Here is a 23,020-nt window from a genome sequence, read left to right as displayed (position 1 = left end):
AGAGATAGAAACATCAATGATGAGAGAGAATAATTGATTGGCTGCCTCTTGCACGCCCCCTGCTGGGGATTGAGCCTGCAATCAGGCATGTGCCCTTGACTGGAATCGAACCCAGGACCCTTCAGTCTGCACACCGACACTCTGTCCACTGAGACAAACAGCTAGGGCTGTTTTCCCATTTCTTATGTTCCTATTTCAGGTGATCTTCATGACTATTGCTTTAAAAAGTAAGCGTCAAAAAAGAACTAATTAATTTTAGTTCTATTTTAAGGATTTAGTGAAAACTTCCTGGTATATTGCTAAAGGAGACTCGAGGCTCCCTGAATTGTTCTCAGACCTGAACATGCATTAAGTTGCTGGATCCCAACCTCAGAGTTTCTGACATGGTAGGTCTGGGATGGGAACCCAGGATTTGCATTTCTAACAAGTTCCCAGGTTTTGCTGGTGCTGCTGGCCTGGGAACCTTACTCTGAGGACCACTGGTTTAAACGAAGCTTTTCCTGGCCTCCTGTTGGAGGCCCTAAGCTGGGCATTCTTGGGGATCACTTCCCTCCTCAGCAGGCAGTATTATAAAACATTCCTGGCTGAGTCGGGGCACAGTTTCCAGTATCAAAGCAGGCTGGTTACCCATGATTCCCTCTTTTGCTGCATTTGGGCTCCCCACAGCCGGTGGTCCCTGCTGATTTACCTTCACATAGGACTTCCCTTTTTCCATTCTGGGATTTATGACCTCCCGATCCTTTTCTACTCACCTAGTTTCCAAACCAGCTTAGCTTGTCCCTGACTGGCAAATCTAACTCTCAGTTTGGTTCTCAACGAAAATTTCTCAACATTTCTTGGTATGTTGTACCCTTAGCTTCTCGGTAACGTTTTCCTAGCTCCACTAAGCCAAAAGACATACATAATGGTTCCCTTTATGAAAAAATTAGGTCCAAATAATTTCATGTTAGTAGTTGTGCAGTGTCAGTACATGTTACTGTGTTGTCCTCAAGCATGGAAAATTTGGTGAAGTCCCTGTGCCTCAGTGCAGTTTGGAATCACAGTTCCATCAGATCCGCCTTTTTCATTTCCATCATCTCAGCAGGACCCACGCCCACCATTCGCTGTCACACAGGCCCTCGCACAACACTCCACAGGCAAACACAAGTTGATGGCAATACTTATATTTATTTTTGCAATCCCTTCAATAAACCATTTAAACAATGTTGGGTAAGGTGTTATTTTCATAAAAACATATTCTTTCAAAACAAATGTATTTCTATTTTCCATAAAAGTTAAAATTACATGCTAAAACAGAGTTAAACACTGAGATAACATGGAACAGTATCAGGAGACTTATAAAGCAAGACCAGGCAAGGAACTGTATCATTAAACTAAGCAATTACACAGAACTAGAAAACCGACTCAGTATTAAAATATAAAAATCTACGATTATAAATATAAATTTGGTCCATGGAGACACTAGAGCAGTATTTACAGTAAGTAGAAGATTATTTCGTACTTTAGGTGAATACTGCAGTTGTAAAATGTTGAATATCATAAGGAACAGAGCATTTTATTTACAGTCTACTGTATTAAAAGTTATATTTCCAGCAAACCTGATGATTGCTACAAATACAGCTAAAAATTTGACACTAAAACAACATGTTTTCTGTAGTTTGGAATTCCTAATATCTATAAATTGAAAATCTCTGTTAAAATCAATACAAAAACACCCTAATTCCATTCTTAGAAACACTGTAAAATTCAATCATTTTAGTTTAAGCACAATAAGTGAATTACAAGAAGTTCTGCAAAAAGGCACACATTGTTAATAATATAAATTTGGCAGCAGAATCCTATGTCATGAAAGTTACTGTCAGGTGATGGGAAAGAAAACAGGGAACAGAAGAACGGATTTTCCAGTCTAATTTGAGATATGGAGTTTCGTCACCTCTCTCTGTGTTAAACTAAAGACTCTAAGCTCTCGGCTATATTTCCATCGGGCAATGCTGCGCCATTACTGTCCAGAGAGGTGGATGGATTCTCTTCCTGCCTCGTGCTCACAAGGCTGAGGACTGCTTTGTAGAGAAACTGATACTGCTCCTAAGAAACAGAGAACGGGAGATATAAACAGAAGCTCAGTGAAGACATACATCTGGAATATTTTTAGTGACACTTTGGCACTGTCCATGGAAGAGCTCTGTGTTAGGGGCTCTGTTATACTTAGCAGAGGCACGCAATCTATATGAATGTCTTCTTCTGATGACATTTAAAATAGCTTTTTAATTGCCCTAGCTGGATTGGCTCAGTGGATAGAGTGTTGGACTGCAGACTGAAGGGTCCCAGGTTTGATTCCGGTCAAGGGCACATACCTCAGTTGCAGGCCCCTCCTGGCTCTGGGCCTTGGTCGGGGCACGTGCAGGAGGCAACCAATTAATGCATTTCTCTCACATTGATTTTTCTCTCTGTCTTTCCTTCTCTTCCACTCTCTCTAAAAAACAATGGGAAAATAGCCTCGGGTGAGGATAAAAAAAAAACACAAAACAGCTTTTTAATTAGCTAACATTCATTGTCCTAGAAAATTGGTGCACACACACTAGCACTCCGTCCTTATTCATTTACTTCATGGTGTCAGTGAGAAGGCAACGTGACAGGGTTCCGTCACTGACTGGTCAACTTGTGTGTAGCTCTCTGGCATGGGGCACCTGTAACCCACTCCCAAGTAAGGTGCTCATTCTCCGTTCTCTAGTTGTTATGGAAACCATTGGGTTTGTCTATTAAGGGGGAGGTCAAAGGACTGCACATCAGTCAGCTGAGACACCCATGCAGAATGCAGGCCTTTCCCAAGATCCACTTATCAAGTATTCTTCACACTCTCCCCACCTGACCGTGCTAACCCTGCTTTACCAAAGGTGAGTGAGTGTGTGCCCTGCTGAGGTCTCAGAGTAGAGACAGAGTAGAATAAGGTAGCTTTCCTCTTACAGATGCTGGTTTGGTTGTGGGGGGTAGGGGAAGGCAGCTGCAGAGAAAGTGAGTTGGGGACTAACATCATAGCAAACAATTCTTAGGACCACATGTGAACTGGTGCCCCATTGAATGCATCCTCAAAATGGGTGAAAGGTCAACCTCTGGACAGCAATTCCATACAGGCCAAGCTTGATACAACCCAACAGATCTGAATGAGATGTTTAATAGGGTCTCCTCTGAAGTGCAGGTTTGCAGGGGTAACCTTGCCTTTGGCCAGTGGGTTTGGGCTGTAGCTCAAAAACCGGACCTTTTCTAAGTCCCTTATACATGCACAGACCAGGGGATGAAGGTGAGCCTATATTCTACATCCACATAAGCTTCTCCCATTGGGCCACTTGAACTAAGTTCCCTATTGTCTTTTCAGCCCATATTTCTACAATAAAAACTTCCAAATTATTTCAGTGTTGAGACCAACTTCTCCAGATGTGGTGTATCTCTGTTTTGATCATCTGACTCTTTCTTTTTAAAAGTACCCAAGAATTAGCCATTTGTTAACTTCAGAAATTAAATTTCACTCTAGAGAAAAGTAAAAACTTCGAAAGTTTAAGACTTTGGGGTGTGTCTTCTGACGGTTCTCTGAGCTAGGCAGAACGTGAACTCTGGAAATGTAGCTATTTTGTTGGATAAGTCAGGGTGTTGATGCTTCTACTGGGGATATTTTGCAGAATTACAAGTCTTGTAAAAAAAGCACACACATGATTTAAAATTTTTAGCCATAAATTTTCTAGAAGAAAAAATGTAAATGTTTCTTATTTATAGTTCCAGTTATATGGATTGGAGACAGAATAACTTGTAATTCAGGCTGAAAACTACATCTAATGCTATCAGTCAATGTGACCTTTTTTGATGTAGGATAAAATGATGTTGGCAGCCTCTAGGAAGTAAGTAGTAACAGTGAGAAGTTTGCTTCATTGCTTGGTTACTTACGATGTCAGCAAAGACTCCTGGCCTCATCAGATTAATCATCTTGGCTACCTGGTAGACATCCACGGAATTTTCTTTTTCTAGTTGGTGCATAAGGGTTGCCAGAGCACAGAAAGTTCCTGCTGTCACTCCTCCATGCCTTGAAGCAAAGTGAAGGGACAGACTCCATTCAGATTCATCAGGCTTTCATATTTGGGATTCACAGAGTGTGTACTCTTGACAACTTTGCCCTAAGAACACTGAGATTTCTAATGAATTGCCTCTCTTTATTATGCATAAAACTATGGTTTATGGTTTATAGAACACTCAACAAGTGCTCATGATATTAGTAATGAGATACTTTATAGAGGATTAAGATTTGCTTATACCAGGAGGTAGCAATAAATCAGAATGCTCTAAGGTTATAATATGCATTACATATAATATGTATACTATCTAATAAAAGAGTAATATGCCAATCGACTACCTCTACTACACCCACAAGCCACTCCCACCAGCCAATCAGGAGCAAGTATGCAAATTAACCCAATCAAGATGGCTGCTGCCATGGAGCTGCAGCAAGCAGGAGGCTTGGGTTTCTCCAGCAATGGAGGAAGCCAAGCTTTCTGCCTGCCCTTGCCGGCCCAGGCCTCCTCCACTCAAGGCTACAAAGTTTCAATTATAGAAGATAAATAAATCCCAACAAAAATGGCTGCGGCCACAGAGTGAGCAGGAGGCTTGGCTCTGCTCAAGGCTACAAAGTTTCAATTATAGAAGATAAATAAACCCCAGATACCTGGGACTCCACTTGGGTCATCAGGGGGCGTGGCTGGCCTGCAAACCACCACAGGCCCCTCGCCCAGGCCGCCTCACACCCCAAGAGAATCCCCACCCTGATCCAGGACACCCTTCAGGGCAAACCAGCTGACCCCCACCCATGCACCAGGCCTCTATCCTATCTAATAAAAGAGTAATATGCAAATTGACCATCACTCCAACACACAAGATGGCTGCCCCCATGTGGACACAATATGGCCGCCACAAGATGGCCAGCAGGGAAGGGCAGTTGGGAGGGACAGGTCTACAAGGGAGGGCAGTTGTGGATTATCAGGCCAGCAGGGGAGGGCAGTTAGGGGTGACCAGGCCAGCAGAGTAGGGAAATTGGGGGTGACCGGGCCTGCAGGGAAGGGCAGTTGTGGGGGGGACCCAGGCCTGCAGGAAAGAGCATTTGGGGGGGGGGCAGGCCTGCAGGGGAGGGCAGTTAGGGGTTACCAGGCCTTCAGGGGAGGGCAGTTAGGGGCAATCAGGCTGGCAGGGGAGTAGTTAGGTATCAATCAGGCTGTCAGGGGAGTGGTTAGGGGCAATCAGGAAGGCAAGCAAGCAAGCAGTTGGGAGCCAGCAGTCCTGGATTGTGAGAGGGATGTCTGACTGCCCGTTTAGGCCCGATCCACGTAGGATTGGGCCTAAACGGGCAGTCGGACATCCCTTGAGGGGTCCCAGATTGGAGAGGGTGCCGGCTGGGCTGAGGGACACTCCCCCCACCCCCATGCACGAATTTCATGCACCAGGCCTCTAGTATAATATATAATTCCAGCACACATATTTTTTATTTGCTTATAACAGAAACCTAGAAAGACTTATTGGATAAAGATCTCTGTTTCTGATAAATAAAAAATATATCAATTTTACTCCTATTCCAAGAAAGTCCATGGCTGAGAAATGTCTCTGATTAGCACCTGTAAAAATTCAAATGCTAAAACTGAGCCATCAGCCCTAGCCAATTTGGCTCAGTGGACAGAGTGTCGGTCCATGGACTGAAGAGTCCCAGGTTTGATTCCAGTCAAGGGCACGTACCTCGGTTGCTTGCTTGATCCCTAGCCCTGGTCAGGGCATGTGTGGGAGACAACCAATCAAAGTGTCTCTCTCACACTGTTATTTCTCTCTCTCTCTCTCTCTCCCCATTCCACCATCTCTAAAAATCAATGGAAAAATATCCTTGGGTGAGGATTAACTATAAATCAATCAATCAATCTGGACCATCACCCAAAGGGCTCTTGGCATCCATTGCAAGAGCACATTTTTGTGATCACACAGCCATCTCCTGCCTTCAGGAGGAGCTCCAAGAGAAGTGAAAAAAAAATTCTGTGTTCACCTTGTCTGTAAGAAGCAGATAATCCACCCAGACTGAATCACTACATTGGCCCAAAGCATTAGGCGAGTACAAAGACAGCAGAAATCCGTGTACACCTAGGGGATGCTAAGGCACAACTTGATTTCGAGTGTGGAACTTACTCATCGTGGACAATCATGGGCCCATCCCTGCTGGCAGCTTCTTCTTTGATAAGACTTAGAAGTTCAAAAGTTTTACTAATGGGGCTATCTGGATTTGGCCATTTGGGACACTGAAAATGCCTCACTTCCAGTACATAATCATCCTGTAACAAGAAAGAAAAAATCATGTGTTAAAAGAAATCAGATGGGTTACTGAGTAAAATAAGTGAGGAAAATCAGAAATCACAGGAAGGTGATGAAAGCAAATGGCACGCACAAGCGAGCAGCAGCAGTGTCAGCCTGTCCTTCATGGAAGAAAGACATTGCTGTGAGGCCACATTGGTCACATATAGATGCATCTCTTTCTTATTCCAACAATAAACCTTATTTGTAGGATTATGCCAATCAAACCATGACAGTATGTGCAAAAGATGTGTCTGTGGTGCTAAATTTAAACTTACAAAAAGAAATCTTCAGTGTTAAAACTTATTTTAAAAATAACAGACTTTTTCAGTACCAGTATCACTCAGGTTTAACTGAGGGGAAAATGAGACTGCAGGACACTGGGGCAGATGCTGGCAAGGAGGGTGGTATTTGTTTTCAACCTGGTCCCAGTTCTGATTCTTGCTTAAGTGACCAAGCAGCCTGTGTGACTTTAAATCCCTTACACTTCTGACCTCCAGCGCCTGAAGTGTACACAATCAAATGTTACATTTAAAAACAAGCAGCAAGAGAGAAACCAAGATGGCGGCATAGGTAAGCACCTAAACTGCTGCCCCGCACAACAATTTCAAAACTACAACTAAAAGACAGAATGGACACCATCCAGAACCACAGGAAAGCTGGCTGAGTGGAAATTCTACAACTAGAAGGAAAGAGGAAAGCTCACGGAGAAGGAGCGGCAAAGAGCTGAGGTATAGAGACACGCATGTGCAGAGAGGAAGGGCGGTGGAGTGCCTGGCTGGCTTTCTCTGGCGGGAGGGGGAAGGAAGCCCCCGACTGCACCGAACCCCAGTTCCAACCGCACTGAACCTCAGTTCCGGGTGAAACCCTGTAGACCCAGGCTCATACAGGGGGAGTTTGGACTGTCAGGTAGAGAGAAAGGCACACGGAGACTCGGAGACTTGGAGACTCAGGGGAGCCGCGGCGGCAGGTGTCTGGAGGCGCAAGTGCACACAAAGACTGACTGCGGAGGTTACCACAGGCTATCCCTAGCGGAAGGGAGTCGGAAGCTCCTGACTGCACTGAACTGCAGTTTCAGACAAGCCCCTGGGGACCCACGCTCGTATGGGGGAAATCTTGACTGTAAGGCGGAAACTCGGGAACCACGGAAGGCAGAGGTCTGGAGACTTGCACGCAAGGGCAAGGCTGACCGGAAGCCAAGACTGTCTGCTCTGCCCTGAGACTCCACCCCTTCCAAGCTGAGCACAGAGGCTTTTGCAATCTGGCAAGGCTAATCCTATAAGGCTGTCTCCAGCACCGAACTTCTCCCAGTGTAGACACAGCTGATCCTCACAGCCAACTGGCCTGCAGGTCAATTCCTCCCAGTGATACCAACAACAATCAAGACTTAATTACAACAAGGCTGTACACACAGTCCACAAAGGTGTGCACCAAGAGTGTCCACCTCAGGTTAAGTGGGGAGGCCGACCCACTGGGCCATATAGGAAACCTAGCACACAAACCTACCCTACCAACTCAGGGAAGCAGTGAAAAATGGGGAGACGAAACAGATCACAAACGAAAGAAATGGAGAGAAACAAACAACTGGATATAGAATTTAAAACCACGGTTATAAGGCTTTTTAAGAATATCTTAGAAAAGGCCGATAAATATAACGAGACCCTCGAAGATATGAAAAAGGACCAACTAGAAATTAAACATACACTGACTGAAATAAAAAATATAGAGACCCAACAGCAGACTAGAGGAACGCAAGAATCAAGTCAAAGATTTGAAATACAAAGAAGCACAAAACACTCAACCAGAAAAGCAAAAAAAAGAAAAAAGAATCCAAAAAGTTGAAGATAGTGTAAGAAGACTCTGGGACAACTTCAAGCATACCAACATCAGAATTATGGGGGTGCCAGAAGAAGAGAGAGAGCAAGATACCGAAAACCTATTTGAAGAAATAATGACTGAAAACTTCCCCCACCTGGTGAAAGAAATAGACTTACAAGTCCAGGAAGCACACAGAACCCCAAACAAAAGGAATCCAAAGAGGACCACACCAAGACACATCATAATTAAAATGCCAAGAGCAAAAGACAAAGAGAGAATATTAAAAGCAGCAAGAGAAAAACAGTTAATTACCTACAAGGGAGCACCCATAAGATTGTCAGCTGATTTCTCAACAGAAACTATGCAGGCCAGATGGGAGTGGCAAGAAATATTCAAAGTGATGAATAGCAAGAACCTACAACCAAGATTACTCTACCCAGCAAAGCTATTATTTAGAATGGAAAGTCAGATAAAGAGCTTCACAGATAAGAAAAAGCTAAAGGAGTTCATCACCACCAAACCAGTATTATATGAAATGCTAAAAGGTATTCTTAAAGAAGAGGAAGAAGAAGAAAAAGGTAAAGATAAAAATTATGAACAACAAATACATATTTATCAACAAGTGAACCTAAAAATCAAGTGAATTAAAAATCTTAGGAACAGAATAAACTGGTGAATATAATAGAATCAGGGGGCCAAAACCGGTTTGGCTCAGTGGATAGAGCGTCGGCCTGCGGACTGAGGGGTCCCAGGTTTGATTCCGGTCAAGGGCATGTACCTCGGTTGCGGGCACATCCCCAGTGGGAGGTGTGCAGGAGGCAGCTGATCGATGTTTCTCTCTCTCATCGATGTTTCTAGCTCTCTATCTCTCTCCCTTCCTCTCTGTAAAATATCAATAAAATATATTTAAAAAAAATAGAATCAGGGGCATAGAAAGGGAGTGGACTGATAATTCTCAGGGGGAAAGGGGTATGGGGGGTGCAGGAAGAGACTGGACAAAAATCGTACACCTATGGATGAGGACAGTATCGGGGGAGGTAAGGGCAAAGGGCGGGGTGGGAACCGGGTGGAGGGGAGCTATGGGGGAAAAAAGGAGAAACAATTGTAATAATCTGAACAATAAAGATTTATTAAATTAAAAAAAAAGAAAATCATGAGTAAATGCATTGACAGTGTTTATTAAAAAAAAAATCTGCATGTCCAAAAAAAACCCCAAAAAAACAAAAGACAAACAAACAAACAAAACAAGCAGCAGATGCCCTAGCTGGCTTGGTTCAGTGGATAGAGCATTGGCCTGTGGACTGAAGGGTCCCAGGTTTGATTCTGATCAAGGGCATATGCCCGGTTGCGGACTGAACCTCCAGTAGGGGATGTGCAGGAAGCTGATCAATGATTCTCATTACTGATGTTTCTATCTTTCCCTCTCCCTTCCTCTCTGAAATCAATAAAAATATATTTTAAAGAATAATAAAAATAAATTTAAAAAAGCAGCAGAACCAACATTTTACTAGTATATGGAAGTGCAAAAGTCCAAAATAGCCCAGATACAATTGAAGAAGATAATCAATATAGGAGACTATCTCATTAGCTATCACAAAGTCTTATATCATAAAAGAATGAACAAGACCTTATATTTTGGGCAGTGGCGTGAACAAAGAGACCAATATAATACACAGAGATCCAAGAAACAAGCCCATACATATACGAGAAAAATTTGATTTATGACTGAACTGGTATTGCTGATCACTAAGTATGCTGGAACAATGGTTATCCACATGGAAAATAAGGAAATTGGACCCTTGCCTCACAAAACATAATACAAAATGTCAATTTCAGGTGGACCTATAAAACATTTAGAAAAAAAGGGTAAAAAGATGATTTTTCAAAATAAAAATGGATTTTTTTAAAAAGACACCAGATGATTTCCTTATAAAAGTAACAAGAGCCTGGCTGGCATGGCTCAGTGGTTCAGCATAGGTTGGCCTCTGAACCAGGAGGTCATGGTTTGATTCACCGTCAGGACACATGCCCTGGTTTCGAGCTCAATCTCCAGGAGGGGGCATGCAGGAGTTAGCTGATCAATAATTTTCTCTCATCATTAATGTTTCTATCTCTCTCTCCTGCTCCCTTCCTCTCTGAAATCAATAAAAGTTATTTTTTTAAAAAGTGGGAAGGGAAAAATATAATAAATTTGCATGGATTAAACTTAAAACTTTTATTCACCAAAAAAAATCACAAATAAAAATGTCAAATCACAAACAGGAAAGAAGGTATTTGCAACATATATAGTTGACGAAGGATTAGTATCCAGAGTATAAAAGGACCTCCAATAAACTAATAAGAAAATGGTATACAACTTAATAGAAAAATAGACAAAAATCATGAACAGAAACTTCACAAAAGATGATGTAAAGATATTCATTTGTAACTAGAGAAATGCAAATTAAACCACCATGAGATGCCATATCATTCTCATCACAACACTGATGAGGAGGTGGTGGTTCCAAATCACTCTAGTGCTCCTGATGGGTAGGTGGACTGGCAGGACCACTTTGGAGAACAGTTGGCATCCTACATAATAAAAGGCTAATATGCAAATTATCTCAATTGGGAGTTTGACCAGGAGTTCAAACAAGGGGCAGGGCCTGCAGGCCAACGGCCCGTGGCCCCTCCCCCCAGCCTGCCTCAACCCTGATCGCCCCCCACCCCAATCGGGGGTTGGGCTGGCTGGCCAACCTCTTGCGTCCCTCCCCCTAGCTGGCCTGGCCCAATCAGCCCTGATTGGGGAGGGCAGCCAGACCCCACCCGTGCTCGAATGCGTGCACCGGGCCTCTAGTAACTTAATAAAGTTGCAAAAAGTTGAAGATGCTCATGCCAATGACTCTGCAGTGGAATTCCCAGACATACCCAAGAGAAAAATTGTGCATATATTGAAAAATATTCACAGCTGTATTGTTTGCAATAGTAAAACAAACAAACACAAACAAATAAAAACCTAAATGTAGAATGAAAAAAGTACATTATAAACTGGAATGCTAAACAGCAGAAAATTAAATGAATTGGAACTATACTCAATTATATGAATACATATCGGCAGCATCAGGATGAAGTAAAGTGAAAAATACACATAATATAATTTATTTTAAGTTCTAAAACATCAGAAACTAAAGAACATGGTGTTAAGGAATACAAGGACAAAAAGTTAAATTAGAAAGTAAATCAAGAGAGCGATAAACATGGATTGATTCAGGAAGTGGCTGCTTCGGAAGGTAGAGAAGGATGGAATGGGATGGGGGGCTTGTGAGGGACATCATAGTTAAAGGCTGTGTTCTTTTCCATGAAGTCATTTATAGTATCACTAGAGGCCTGGTGCATGAATTTGTGCAGGGGTGGGGTCCCTTGGCCTGGCCGGTGATCAGGGCCAATTGGTCTCACCCAGTCCTGATTGGGGCCATCGGGCCAGCCAGCCGAGGAGAGGGGTAAGGAGAGACCATGAGAGGTTGGTCAGATGCTGGAGGTTGGCTGTGGGAGTGCACTGACCACCAGGGGGCAGCTCCTGCACTGAGCATCTGCCCTCTGGTGGTCAGTGCGCATCATAGCGACTGGTTCGTCATTCAGTCACTTAGACTTTTATATATATAGATTTTATACTTTGCATATATTTTATGAACATTCTTTTTAATCTATCCACTATTTAATAATTAATAATGCTCATATAATAGATAAATAAGTAAAAGCCCCCAGCACTTAATTTCAGTAGTTTACTCCAAACCTCCTGGACACTGAAATAAACCCTGGTTCTATAGTATAGACCTTTACCCTTCTACCAACCTCAAATGCTGTGATTTTTTTTTTGTCTGAAATTATGAAACTGCCCACTTCAGTCTTTCCCTCTTCTTTTACCATTATTTTAGAAATACTTCCCATTCCAATGTTAGATTGGGTGATCAAGGTGTCCACAGCAGTTGATTTATGTAGAGGAGACATACTAAATTGGGGTCCACCATCAATGTTTATTTTCTGCATATACCAGGAGAAAATTTGGCTGACTACCCAGGGCCAAACTAGATATTAGACATGATCAATTGTCAGGAAAATGGGTATCTAATGATTATTACTCTTATAATAAATTTTTTATGGGAGAACATGAGAGACCACACATCTGAAGGGGTGATTTTGAAGTTTGTAGGGAACAGTTACAGGTGAAAATTAACATAGAATGTTAAGAGCTCTCAGGGATCTTAGTATTCTATTGCTATCTGCCCCTCATTTTACAAATAAGGAATGTAAGTCACTCTACCAGAGACTGGAATCAAAATGTTCTTTTCTTTTTTTCTTCCTTTTTTTTTGTTTTGTTTGTTTGTTTGTTTTTTGTTTAATCAAGTAGGATACTATTCCATTGCAATGTTCACATTATTAATTACTTGTATTATCAAATGTATATGTTTTTAGTCATTCAAATATTCTGCAGAATAGTGAATCTTCTTATATACCACTAGAGGCCTGGTGCACGGAATTGGTGCATGGGGTGGGGGTGGGGGTTCCCTCAGTTTGGCCTGCACCCTCTCGCAATCCGGGATCCCTCAGGGGATGTCTGACTGCCAGTTTAGGCCCGATCCCATGGGATTGGGCCTAAACTGGCAGTCGGACATTCCTCTCACAATCCGGGACTGCTGCCTCCTAACCGCTCGCCTGCCTGCCTGCCTGATCACCCCTAACCACTCTGTCTGCCTGAACACCCCTAACCATTCACCTGCCTGCCTGATTGCCCCTAACTGCTCACCTGTCTGCCTGATCATCCCTAACCCCTCTGCCTGCCTGATCGCCTCTAACCACTCACCTGCCTGCCTGATCGCCCCTAACAACACTGCCTGCCTGATCGCTCCTAACCACTTGCCTGCCTGCCTGATCACCCCTAACCACTTGCCTGCCTGCCTGATCACCCCTAACCACTCTGCCTTGGCCCCGCCACCATGGCTTCATCTGGAAGGACATCCGGAATGTCATTTTGCTGTCCAGTCTAATTAGCATATTATGCTTTTATTATTATAGACTAGTGGCCCGGTGCACAAAATTCGTGCACCGGGGGTGGGGTGTCTCTCAGCCTGGCCTGCACCCTCTCCTTTCTGGGACCGCTCGGGGGATGTCTGGCTTCTGGTTTAGGCCCGATCCCACAGGCAGTCAGACATCCCTCTTGCAATCTAGGTCCGCTGGCTCCTAACTGCTCACCTGCCTGCCTGCCTAATTGCCCCTAACTACTCTGCCTGCTGGCCTTCTCGCCCCCAACTGCCCCCCCCACTGGCCTGATTGCCCCCAACTCCCCCCCTCCGCCGGCCTGATCACCCCCAATTGCCGCCCCTGCCGGCCTGCTCACCCCCAACTGCCCTCCCCTCCTGGCCTGATTGCCCCTAACCACCTCTGCCTTGGCCCCACCACCATGGCTTTGTCCGGAAGGTCTCCCAGTCTAATTAGCACATTACCCTTTTATTAGTATAGATACTAGAGGCCCGGTGCATGAAAATTTGTGCACTAGAGGGGTCCCTCAGCCTGGCCTGCAGCCTCTCACAGTCCAGGAGCCCTCAGGGGATGCCCAACTGATGGCTAAGCTGCAGTCTGGCTTTCCTCTGTGGGAGGTGACCAGTGGGCTGATTGGGGGATGGCACCAGCTGGCGAGCGGCCGACCCCACCCCCCACTGCCACCAGTGGCCTCCCTCTGCGGGAGGCAATGGGGGATGGTGCTAGCCAGTGAGTGGCCAGCCCCGCCCCCCATTGCCCTGCCACTGCTGGTCACTGTCACCCCCCCGATCGTCGTCCACTCCCTCTGCCCGCTGGCACCTGCCTTGACTGGCCTGGTGCCACATGATCACTGGCCCCACCCCCACTGACTGTCGTTCTGCTGTTCAGTCAATTTGCATATTAGGATTTTATTATATAGGGTAGGATATGGTTTACTGGTTTCAGAATTAGGGTATTGTAAAGTGAAACAATTAAACCATCTAAAACTTAATTTTTGATTGTGAAGTTATTCTGAACCTCACATTCCTTACTTATCATTCCTATTATCTTTTAGTATTTTATTATGGCTATACAACAAATAATGTACTGTACTGCAGTTATGTAAATATTGACAAATTATTTAGAGTAATGCCTTATAGATAATCAAGAGATTAGTAAAACAGCCCTAGCTGGTTTGACTTAGTGGACAGGGCATCTGCCTGTGAACTGAAGGATCCCTGGTTTGATTCTGGTCAAGGACACATGCCTGGATTGCGAGCTCAATTCCCAGTAGGGGGTGTGCAGGGGGCAACTGATAAATTATTCTCTCTCATCATTGATGTTTCTATCTCCCTCTTCCTCTCCCTTCCTCTCTGAAATAAATATATATTTTTAAAAAGAATTTAGTAAAACAATTCTAGTTCACTGCACATTTTCAAAGCACTTTTGCCCTGGATGGTTTGACTCAGTGGATAGAGCGTTGGCCTGCGGACTGAAGGGTCCCAGGTTCGATTCTGGTCAGGGGCATGTACCTTGGTTTCGGGCACATCCCCAGTCAGGGGTGTGCAGGAGGCAGCTGATCGATGTTTCTATCTCTCTATCCCTCTCCCTTCCTCTCTGTGAGAAATCAATAAAATATATTAAATTTTAAAAAAGCACTTCTTCACTTATCAACTCATACATTCCTGGAGAGCAATGTGTTAATTTACTAGGTAATATGTTTTCCATTTTACTTAGGAGAATCCAAGGTAAAGTTAATACATGAGAACAAGGATTGATTCAACTTTTTTTTTTACTGTGTTTATTTTCAATTTAAGTTCTATCGGCAACTGTCCTGAAGTAAAAGAGAAATCTTTGTTTTCCTGTGTGTGTAGAAATCTTTGTTTTCTGTTTAGTGATAATTAAGTATTTAATGATTCTACAAGATTTTGAAAATGAAAGTGACAAGTAAAACTTACAATTTAGGTAATCTGTCTCAATTTGTAAGAAATCGGTTTCCTTCTTTTTATTGCTGGAAAAGATCCTTAAAGAGCGTATATTTAACAGGTGCTTAAGATGAAAAGTTTGTCATTTAGATTATATCCATACCTGTGTAGCTTCTAAGATAAAATCTTGAATTAAAAGTTTTTCTTCATTAGACAGACATTTGTGTTCTTCAGCCATAAGAGTAACCTTAAAGCTTTCACAATTTATAGGCTCATCTTTATTTGGCCAATAAACAAATTCATCTTCTGCCTGGAGGATTAAAAACCAAAGAAAATGCTAGAATTTAATAAAATGTCTAATTAAGCAGGCTGTGAAATGAAGCTAACTGGTTGCCGTAGACCAGTGGTCGGCAAACTCATTAGTCAACAGAGCGGCAAACCGTGGCTCACGAGCCGCAGTTTGCCGACCACTGCCATAGACAATTCAACACATTTTTCTTTGAATTCAAAATTTACTCTTAAAATCTTGTGTCTTATAAACCTGCAGAATAAAACTTAAGAACCCAAATTATTGCTTTGTTATTTTGTTTCCTTAGTTTATCAATAACAAAGATTAGTTGTTGCTTCTGTAATTGATAACTTAGTAGATGAAAATCAAGTGATTTGAAGAGCTCAGCAATTTACAGCATCATTTGGAATGGTCAGCATAACTTTATGGACAAGAAATGAATCTCAAGGTATATAAGCAAAGGCTAAATGAAATATTAATTTTATTTTATTTTGGGGTTTCTCCAAATACATATGAATAGTAGCATAGGGCATCCATGATTTTCTGATACTAATAAAGTCCTTCTGATACTGGGAGTTTACTTTATTCCAAATTGGTCTTCTATGGATAGCCTCAAACTGGGGGAATCTCCAAATATCTTACAAAGTTTTATTAAAAATACTTAGAAGCATATGGACTGACTTCATTCATGATTGTGATTGTAATTTTCTTAGACTGTATCACAAAATACTTAAATTTAAATTCATTTCAACCTACCCTTATTTAAAACTGTCATTCAACAATTTCAGACCTGATTGCATAACCAAACCAGGCCCAATAATAGTCAAGGTGCAACTCCAGTGACATTACTTTATTATTTGCAAACATGACCGTTTGTTTGCTGGACTTCCGGCTGTTGTGAGCTGATATTTCTCCCTCAAGGACAATACTGAAAGTGGCCTGAGGGCCTTACCATGTTTTGACCATCAGGAAGCATAACCACCAGCTGGGCGTTATGGTCCCATATCATCCTCCAGAAATCTTTGATGGTGTGGAGAAGGGGATGCTGCGTGATGATAAATTCGTTGCTCTGATAATAACCCTACACAATCAAAAAGACGGTAGATAAAACCTTGACATATGACTTTAAATATTCAGAAAACATTGGTAAGTTTATGGCAGTCTCTTTATTTTCAGATTGTGTTTATAAGTAACAATGTGATTCCTCCAGTCGATGTTTAGGGGACACTGCTCTATGCCAGGTGTAGCACTAAGCATTTTCTCCCCTTAAGTCGGTTATTCCTCCCAGCGGTACTACGGGACAGAAAATGCAATCCGCGTTTTACAGATGGTTAAGCAGACGTCCAAGTTCACACAGCCATCAGCTCTAGGAGCAGACTTATCAACATAACTTACGAACCGTATCTCCTTCACTATACAGGGTGGAAATCTAGAGAAGAATTACATTTCTCATTTCCCACAAGTCCCAGCGACAGAGTGCCAAATTTCACACCACTGACAACAGGGCACGTTTGGTGTCCAGGGGCCCTCTGATGGATGAGCACATGTTTTGTGTCTATTCATCAGCCCTGATGGTGTCTGGTTCCTGCACCTACTTATTTGCAGGTTTTCCCAGTCCCAGCCTACACTAAAGCATCAGGGAATGCTGTTATCTATCGCTACTGCGGGCGGTGGGCCTGCCGTCATCAGATCTGACTTCTGTCCCCAGGGCTGCTGCCCATGTCCCCAGCTACTGCCTCAGGCAGCTCACTCTGGTTTTGGTTCTGGTAGCACAAACTGGCAGGCAGTCTCCCCAGAGACTTCTCTGACTTACCATGATATAGGAGGCATTGATGTAGTCTGTGCCTTCCCCGCTCAGGCACGAAATGCCAACCCGTGATCTTTCCACTGCAACACAGAGCATTCTGGGTAAACAGCCGTGCCGCCCGCGCTACACCTTCCCCTCCAGCCCCACATGGCAAAACACAGCTGCATGTCTCAAGCTGACTGTGACCTTTAAGCTCATGTTACCATGTATTTTGCCGTTTTAAATGACACTTCAGGGTTTGAGAGTCTTTTAAAATTTTTAAAGTTACATAATTAGAAAAATCTGAGTGTATTGCTTTTGTCCTAAAATGTATAAATATTCTTAAATTACTTACAAGGTTTCTATTATAAATGAAAAAGAGTTGTTTGTTTGTTTTTTTTCAAGATTCACATATCCTACCAGGAATGATGGAAGAAGTTCTGTTCTTTTCCCTGTTGCATTGCTTTAGGGCTGTAGAATAGTCACTCTGCTGTATATTTGATTGGCTCAGGAGCTGAGAATGGGAGTGAAGGAAAAATACAGATTATTTCATTAAAGTCACTCAAATACACACACATGCACGCACACGCACACACACACTCGTATACATACACAACCCAACCAAGGTAAGATACCGAATATAAATATATCTGACTTTTTTTCAAGAATTCCTTGAACTGAAGTTGTTTTAGGGAACTCTGTGGCACGTCTGTGTTTGACACCAGGAAAGTTGGAAGAAACAGAGAACACTAGGTTCCTAGTTGACTTGCAGCATCGGGAAGATCTTCCCCATGGCTTCCTCTGTGGGTGTGCACTTTAAATCTCATGCAGTTGGGAGATAAGCTGCATACTGTGTGTGTGTGTGTGTGTGTGTGTGTAAATATATATGGATATAGTTGGATTTTATTCATTCTTTTAGTACTCCATCACATGAACAATCTACTTGCTATTTATCTATTCCTCAATTACTGAAGGTTCAGGTCATTTCAATGTTTTGCTATGTCCAAAACTGTAGCAATGAATATCCCTTCTATATTACTGAATATTCACATGTGAGGATTTCTATAGAAAATTAGGAGTCACCAAGTGTTTAAATCTTTTTTAAAAATATATTTTTATTGATTTCAGAGATGAAGGGAAAGGGAGAGAGAGATAGAAACATCAATGATGAAAATCATTGATTGGCTGCCTTCTGCATGCCCCTCACTGGGGATCGAGCCTGCAACCCAAGCATGTGCCCTTGACGGGAATCGAACCAGGGACTCGTCAGTCTGCAGGCTGACACTCTATTCACTGAGCCAAACCAGCCAGGGTGTCCAGTGCTTAAGTTTTGATAGTCTGATATATAAAAAAATGCTGTATCATGGTTTTGATTTGCATTTCCTTAATTATTGTGAGATCGAGTACTTTAATGTTCATCAGCCATTTAGATTTCTTCTTTGAGGGCTGTAGTTTCATATTTCTACTTCACTCTCAGTTATTGATTTGTAGGGGTTTTTGATATCTTACAGTCTGTTTAAAAAGTTGCAAATATCTTTGTTCTCTTTAATCACATAGACATTTACACCCAATGTATTAAGTTTTCCCTTAAGATTTTTGTAAATTATGTTTTCATTTAAAAACCCCTTCTCTACCCTGAACCCTGGAAAGGTATGTCCCTCTAATAGTTATAATAGTTAGCGTTCACCTTGAGGTACTTAAAATCCATCTGAATAATTTTAATGTTTGAGGTGTGGTAGGGGCCTAAATTTACTTGTTTCCACATAGAAATTGTTCTAATATCATTTATCGATTAGTTCATCCTTACCTTACTAATTTGTAATGTTGTATTAATTACATAATTTCCACATGTGCATGGTTCCTCTGGCTTATTTGTCTGTTTTTAAATATTATTATATCTGCATAATAAGTCTTCCATAAGCAGTACAACACATTTCTATTTCTTATATTTCAGTATTGGTTTGGATGTTTTGTGACCTTTATGCTATATTAATTTTAAAATCAGTGTCAAAAAATAAAAAACCAGTGTCAAACACAAAAGCCTGACATGTGATAGATGTCTGATATATATTCGTTGAATAAATAGACATGCAAAATTTATTGCAGAGAAATTTTCCTATGGATAAACTTGAATCAATACCTTTCCTTATACGACAATAAGCACACACACACCTGCATTTCCTAGTTATGATGTTAACAGGAAACAGAGTCAAATGTCCCTCTTTTTCAATGGATTCTGATGTCATAATTGATATTTCCATTTTGATCCTGGTCATCCAGTGGAAGCCATATCAATTCTCTTATAGAACTGTGTCAGGGATAACGCATAGTGAAATGCGGAATATGGGTAATGCATATGTATTTTTTTTAATTAAGGGAAAAGCTAATATTGACATTTAATATTTCCTTATTTTCTGTTTCTGGGAGCCACGCTGTGCACTTTTTCTTAAGCGTTCCTTTCTGCCTCAGATAAGCTTGGCTGAGGGAAACATTCATGTTTTCCGACAGCAGGTGCTCAGTTCAGCATTCACCCCTCGTCTTTCTCTTACTTCTCCGAAGTGCAAACGGTGCTAAGAGGGCAACAAGGTCAGAGACAATTCAGTGCTAACATCTATGTTGCAGGCCGGGGAGAAGGGAGGGGAAAACCTGAAATCTCAAGGTTTGTTAACTAACTCTCCTGGGTTTTCCCCAACGTCTTCTGAATTCTTCCCAGATAGTCCTTCTTCAGAACTTGGCCCTGTTTCTCTGGGAATCCTGAGAAGTAAGAGGTTAGTACAGGAATAATGGGGAGCACAGTAACTCCTCCATTTCTCTGGAAGCCTTGCCTCTGCAATGTCCCGACCCCAGCTGGCAGGCCTGGTCACATCTGCTTTCTGAGTTCTTTGCTCCCTGATTTCTGGAAGTCAGAGAGCTGGACTGCAGGAGGAATAATATTAAACAACAACAGAAACAGCCCGTGCTCTCCTCCCCGGTGCACGGCCTTGGGACAGGGTGCGTGGGAGAAACGGGTTGCAGAAGCCATTGTTGTGGTGTCGCCTCTTCTAGCTCAGAGGCTTCAAGTGGGGCAGACTTCTTCCCAAGAGCAGCACGAACAGCCCAAGCCCCCGCACGCATGGCTGAGTGGTCTGGTTTTTTCAAAGTAAGAAGAGCACTTGTCCGGTCTGTATTGTAAGTCCTGTCTGTTCATCCTGGTGGGCTGGGTGCCCCCCTCCCCCTGCCCAAGTCTGCATTTATAAAAGTTAGTCTAGGGTTTCTGAGAACTTTTTCTTCTTGCCACTCCAGAGGAAGGTTCTCTTTGACATGTACCACGTGGCTTCGCTGCCGGTTGCAGAGAACAATACAAGCCACTGTGCCAATAGCTCTCTTCGCCCATCCCCATGGCCCTGTCGACTCCGACAGAGGAGGCAGGCACATTCAGTTCTGTGGGGACAGAGACCCAAGGCGCTGCCAAGCGGACTCACCTTGAATTGTTTCTCCAGCTTTGTTTTGCCCGTCGGCCCGGGAATGAGGAGCGCATTGACATAGGCGTGAATGTGACTGTCTGGCACCTCAGTCTCTTTGCTAAGTATGGCCTCAACCAGCGCGTCATGAATGAAGACATACTGTTCCTGGCAAGGCAGGGACAGTAGGGAATATTACTTCAGGTTTTCCTTATCTGCATCTAGGTATAAAAGCAGTATCTTCCATTGACAGACAGAAAGCGTTTTACTGAGGGTGGAGAGAAAGCCACAAAAGATTGCTTATCAGGCCCGGCAGGAAGGCTGGAGCGGAGGGGGCGGGGGGGAAGAGGCAGTTATGGCAGAACACAGCTCTTCTCTTCCCTCACCTCTCTATTTCTTGTGGACTCACATTTGTGGGAAGGAGGCAGGGTGATTTGGGGAGGCAAAGCAATGCCCTTTCTCTGCCCTGCCTTCAACTCAAGGCCCACTTCCGCATTCTGCATGAGGACTTCCATGACCTCTTTCCCTCTGATGGGTCTTCCCCTCTGTCCATTCTAATTCTCCTTTTAGCCAGTCATATATAATTTAGTGTAATGATTTATACGGTTTTTAAAGTTATCTTTTTTTCTATGAATAGGACTCTTTTCTCTAGACCAGTGATTCCCAACCTTTTTTTGGCCATGCCTCACCTAAGCATCTCTAAAATCCTGATGCCCTCCCTGTGACATATAATTCTTATTATTCAAAAAGTGAGCTCCTATCATGTGGAGGAAGTGTCAAAAGCCATTCATTTAGTCTAAACAAGCTTCCAAAGAACATGGCATTCATGAAAGAGAAAAATAAAAGAATGAAAGGACAGTTGAAGTACTGAGGAAGAAGTCACTAAGAAATTGTTAAATAATAATAATAATATGAAGTGATACGAAGAAATAGCAAATAGAGTTTCAAAACATATAATAGAGAACTGAAATGCATAAATATGTCACAAGATACATTTATACACTGTATACGAGGCCCCTAGAATCAGAAGAAATGCAAAAAATTCACTGTTTATAACCCCTTAAAAATCCAATTGCCCCCTATGGGGAACCACTGGGAACCACTGCTCTAGTCTTTATGTAACTAGAATGTCAGTTCTTTTATGAAATGAAATTTGGTTTGGATTGAAACCTGTCCTGTTTCCAATTGCTTTCAAGCTGCCATCAATAATTTTCAATTTACATTCCTTTTTATTTAGACACTAGAGGCCCAGTGCACGAAATTTGTGCATGGGGGTGTGTGTCTCTCAGCCCAGCCTGCAACCTCTCCAATCTGGGACCCCTCGAGGGATGTCCGACTGCCCGTTTAGGCCTGATCCCAATAGGATTGGGCCTAAACGGGCAGTCGGACATCCCTCTCACAATCCAGGACTGCTGGCTCCCAACTGCTCTCCTGCCTGCCTTCCTGATTGCCCCTAACCACTTCTGCCTGCCAGCCTGATCACCCCCTAACCACTCCCCTGCCAGTCTGATTGATGCCCAACTGCTCCTCTGCCAGCCTATTTGCCCCTAACTGCCCTCCCCTGCAGGCCTGGTACCCCCCAACTGCCCTTCCCTGCAGGCTCAGTCGCCCCCAACTTCCCTCTTCTGCCAGCCTGGTCACCCCTAACTGCCCTCGCCTGCAGGCTTGATCGCCCCCAACTGCCCTCCCTTGCAGGCCTGGTCCCTCCCAACTGCCCTCCCTTGCTGGCCATCTTGTGGTGGCCATCTTGTGTCCACATGGGGGCAGCCATCTTTGACCACATGGAGGCAGTCATCTTGTGTGTTGGAGTGATGGTCAATTTGCATATTACTCTTTCATTATATAGGATAGCGAAAACCAACACAGATATGCAGACTTGTCCTGTGCCATAGATGTGTAAAGAATATGGGCCTAAAAATGGATAGAACTTTAGCATAATGCATACTTTTTAAATATAAAAATGAATCCATTCATTTACTATGTGGAGGAAAAACTTGAGGATTTTGCTAGCAGAAGACTCATTTTCTGAATCTTCTCTGTAACTGGCGTTACTTTAAAGGTAGTTTCCATTTGGTCACAAAATAGACAAAATTTAGCTGACCCTTCCATGAATTATATGCAATTACCTCTTATGGGTTGAACTGTCCCCCACAAAAGATATGCTGAACCCTTAACACCCAGCACTTCAGAATGTGACGGTACTTGTAAATAGAATCATTGCACATGTAAATAATTAGAATGAGGTAGTGGCTAGTGTCCATGTAAGAGAAAAATTTGGACATGGACACAGAGGGAAGAGGGCCGTTTGAAGACAGATACAGGGGTTGGAATTATGCTGCTCCATCCCAGGAACACACGTGCTACCAGAAGCTCGAAAAGATAATAAAGGATCCTTCCCTAG

General features: G+C 43.0%; 1 protein-coding gene across 5 annotated transcripts in view; it reads right to left on the bottom strand.

Moving 5' to 3' along the window:
• Nucleotides 1-1,149: 1,149 nt before the first annotated feature.
• The window catches only part of PTPRZ1 (protein tyrosine phosphatase receptor type Z1), a 206,779-nt gene continuing 184,908 nt past the window's right edge, over nt 1,150-23,020 (bottom strand). For all 5 annotated transcript variants that reach the window (XM_080664026.1, XM_080664027.1, XM_080664028.1 and 2 more), the window contains 8 exons: nt 20,641-20,787; nt 17,600-17,693; nt 17,207-17,280; nt 16,346-16,474; nt 15,268-15,414; nt 6,205-6,347; nt 3,937-4,072; nt 1,150-2,085 (listed from right to left, as the gene is read on the bottom strand). In XM_080664026.1, coding sequence (XP_080520152.1) covers nt 1,945-2,085; nt 3,937-4,072; nt 6,205-6,347; nt 15,268-15,414; nt 16,346-16,474; nt 17,207-17,280; nt 17,600-17,693; nt 20,641-20,787 — 1,011 coding nt within the window. In that variant the 3' untranslated portion in view covers nt 1,150-1,944. The remainder of the gene's footprint in view (nt 2,086-3,936; nt 4,073-6,204; nt 6,348-15,267; nt 15,415-16,345; nt 16,475-17,206; nt 17,281-17,599; nt 17,694-20,640; nt 20,788-23,020) is intronic.

Source organism: Plecotus auritus (genome assembly GCF_963455305.1).
Source record: "Plecotus auritus genome assembly, chromosome: 4".
In the NCBI taxonomy this organism is placed as follows: domain Eukaryota; kingdom Metazoa; phylum Chordata; class Mammalia; order Chiroptera; family Vespertilionidae; genus Plecotus; species Plecotus auritus.
This window is presented reverse-complemented; position numbering and strand designations above follow the sequence as displayed.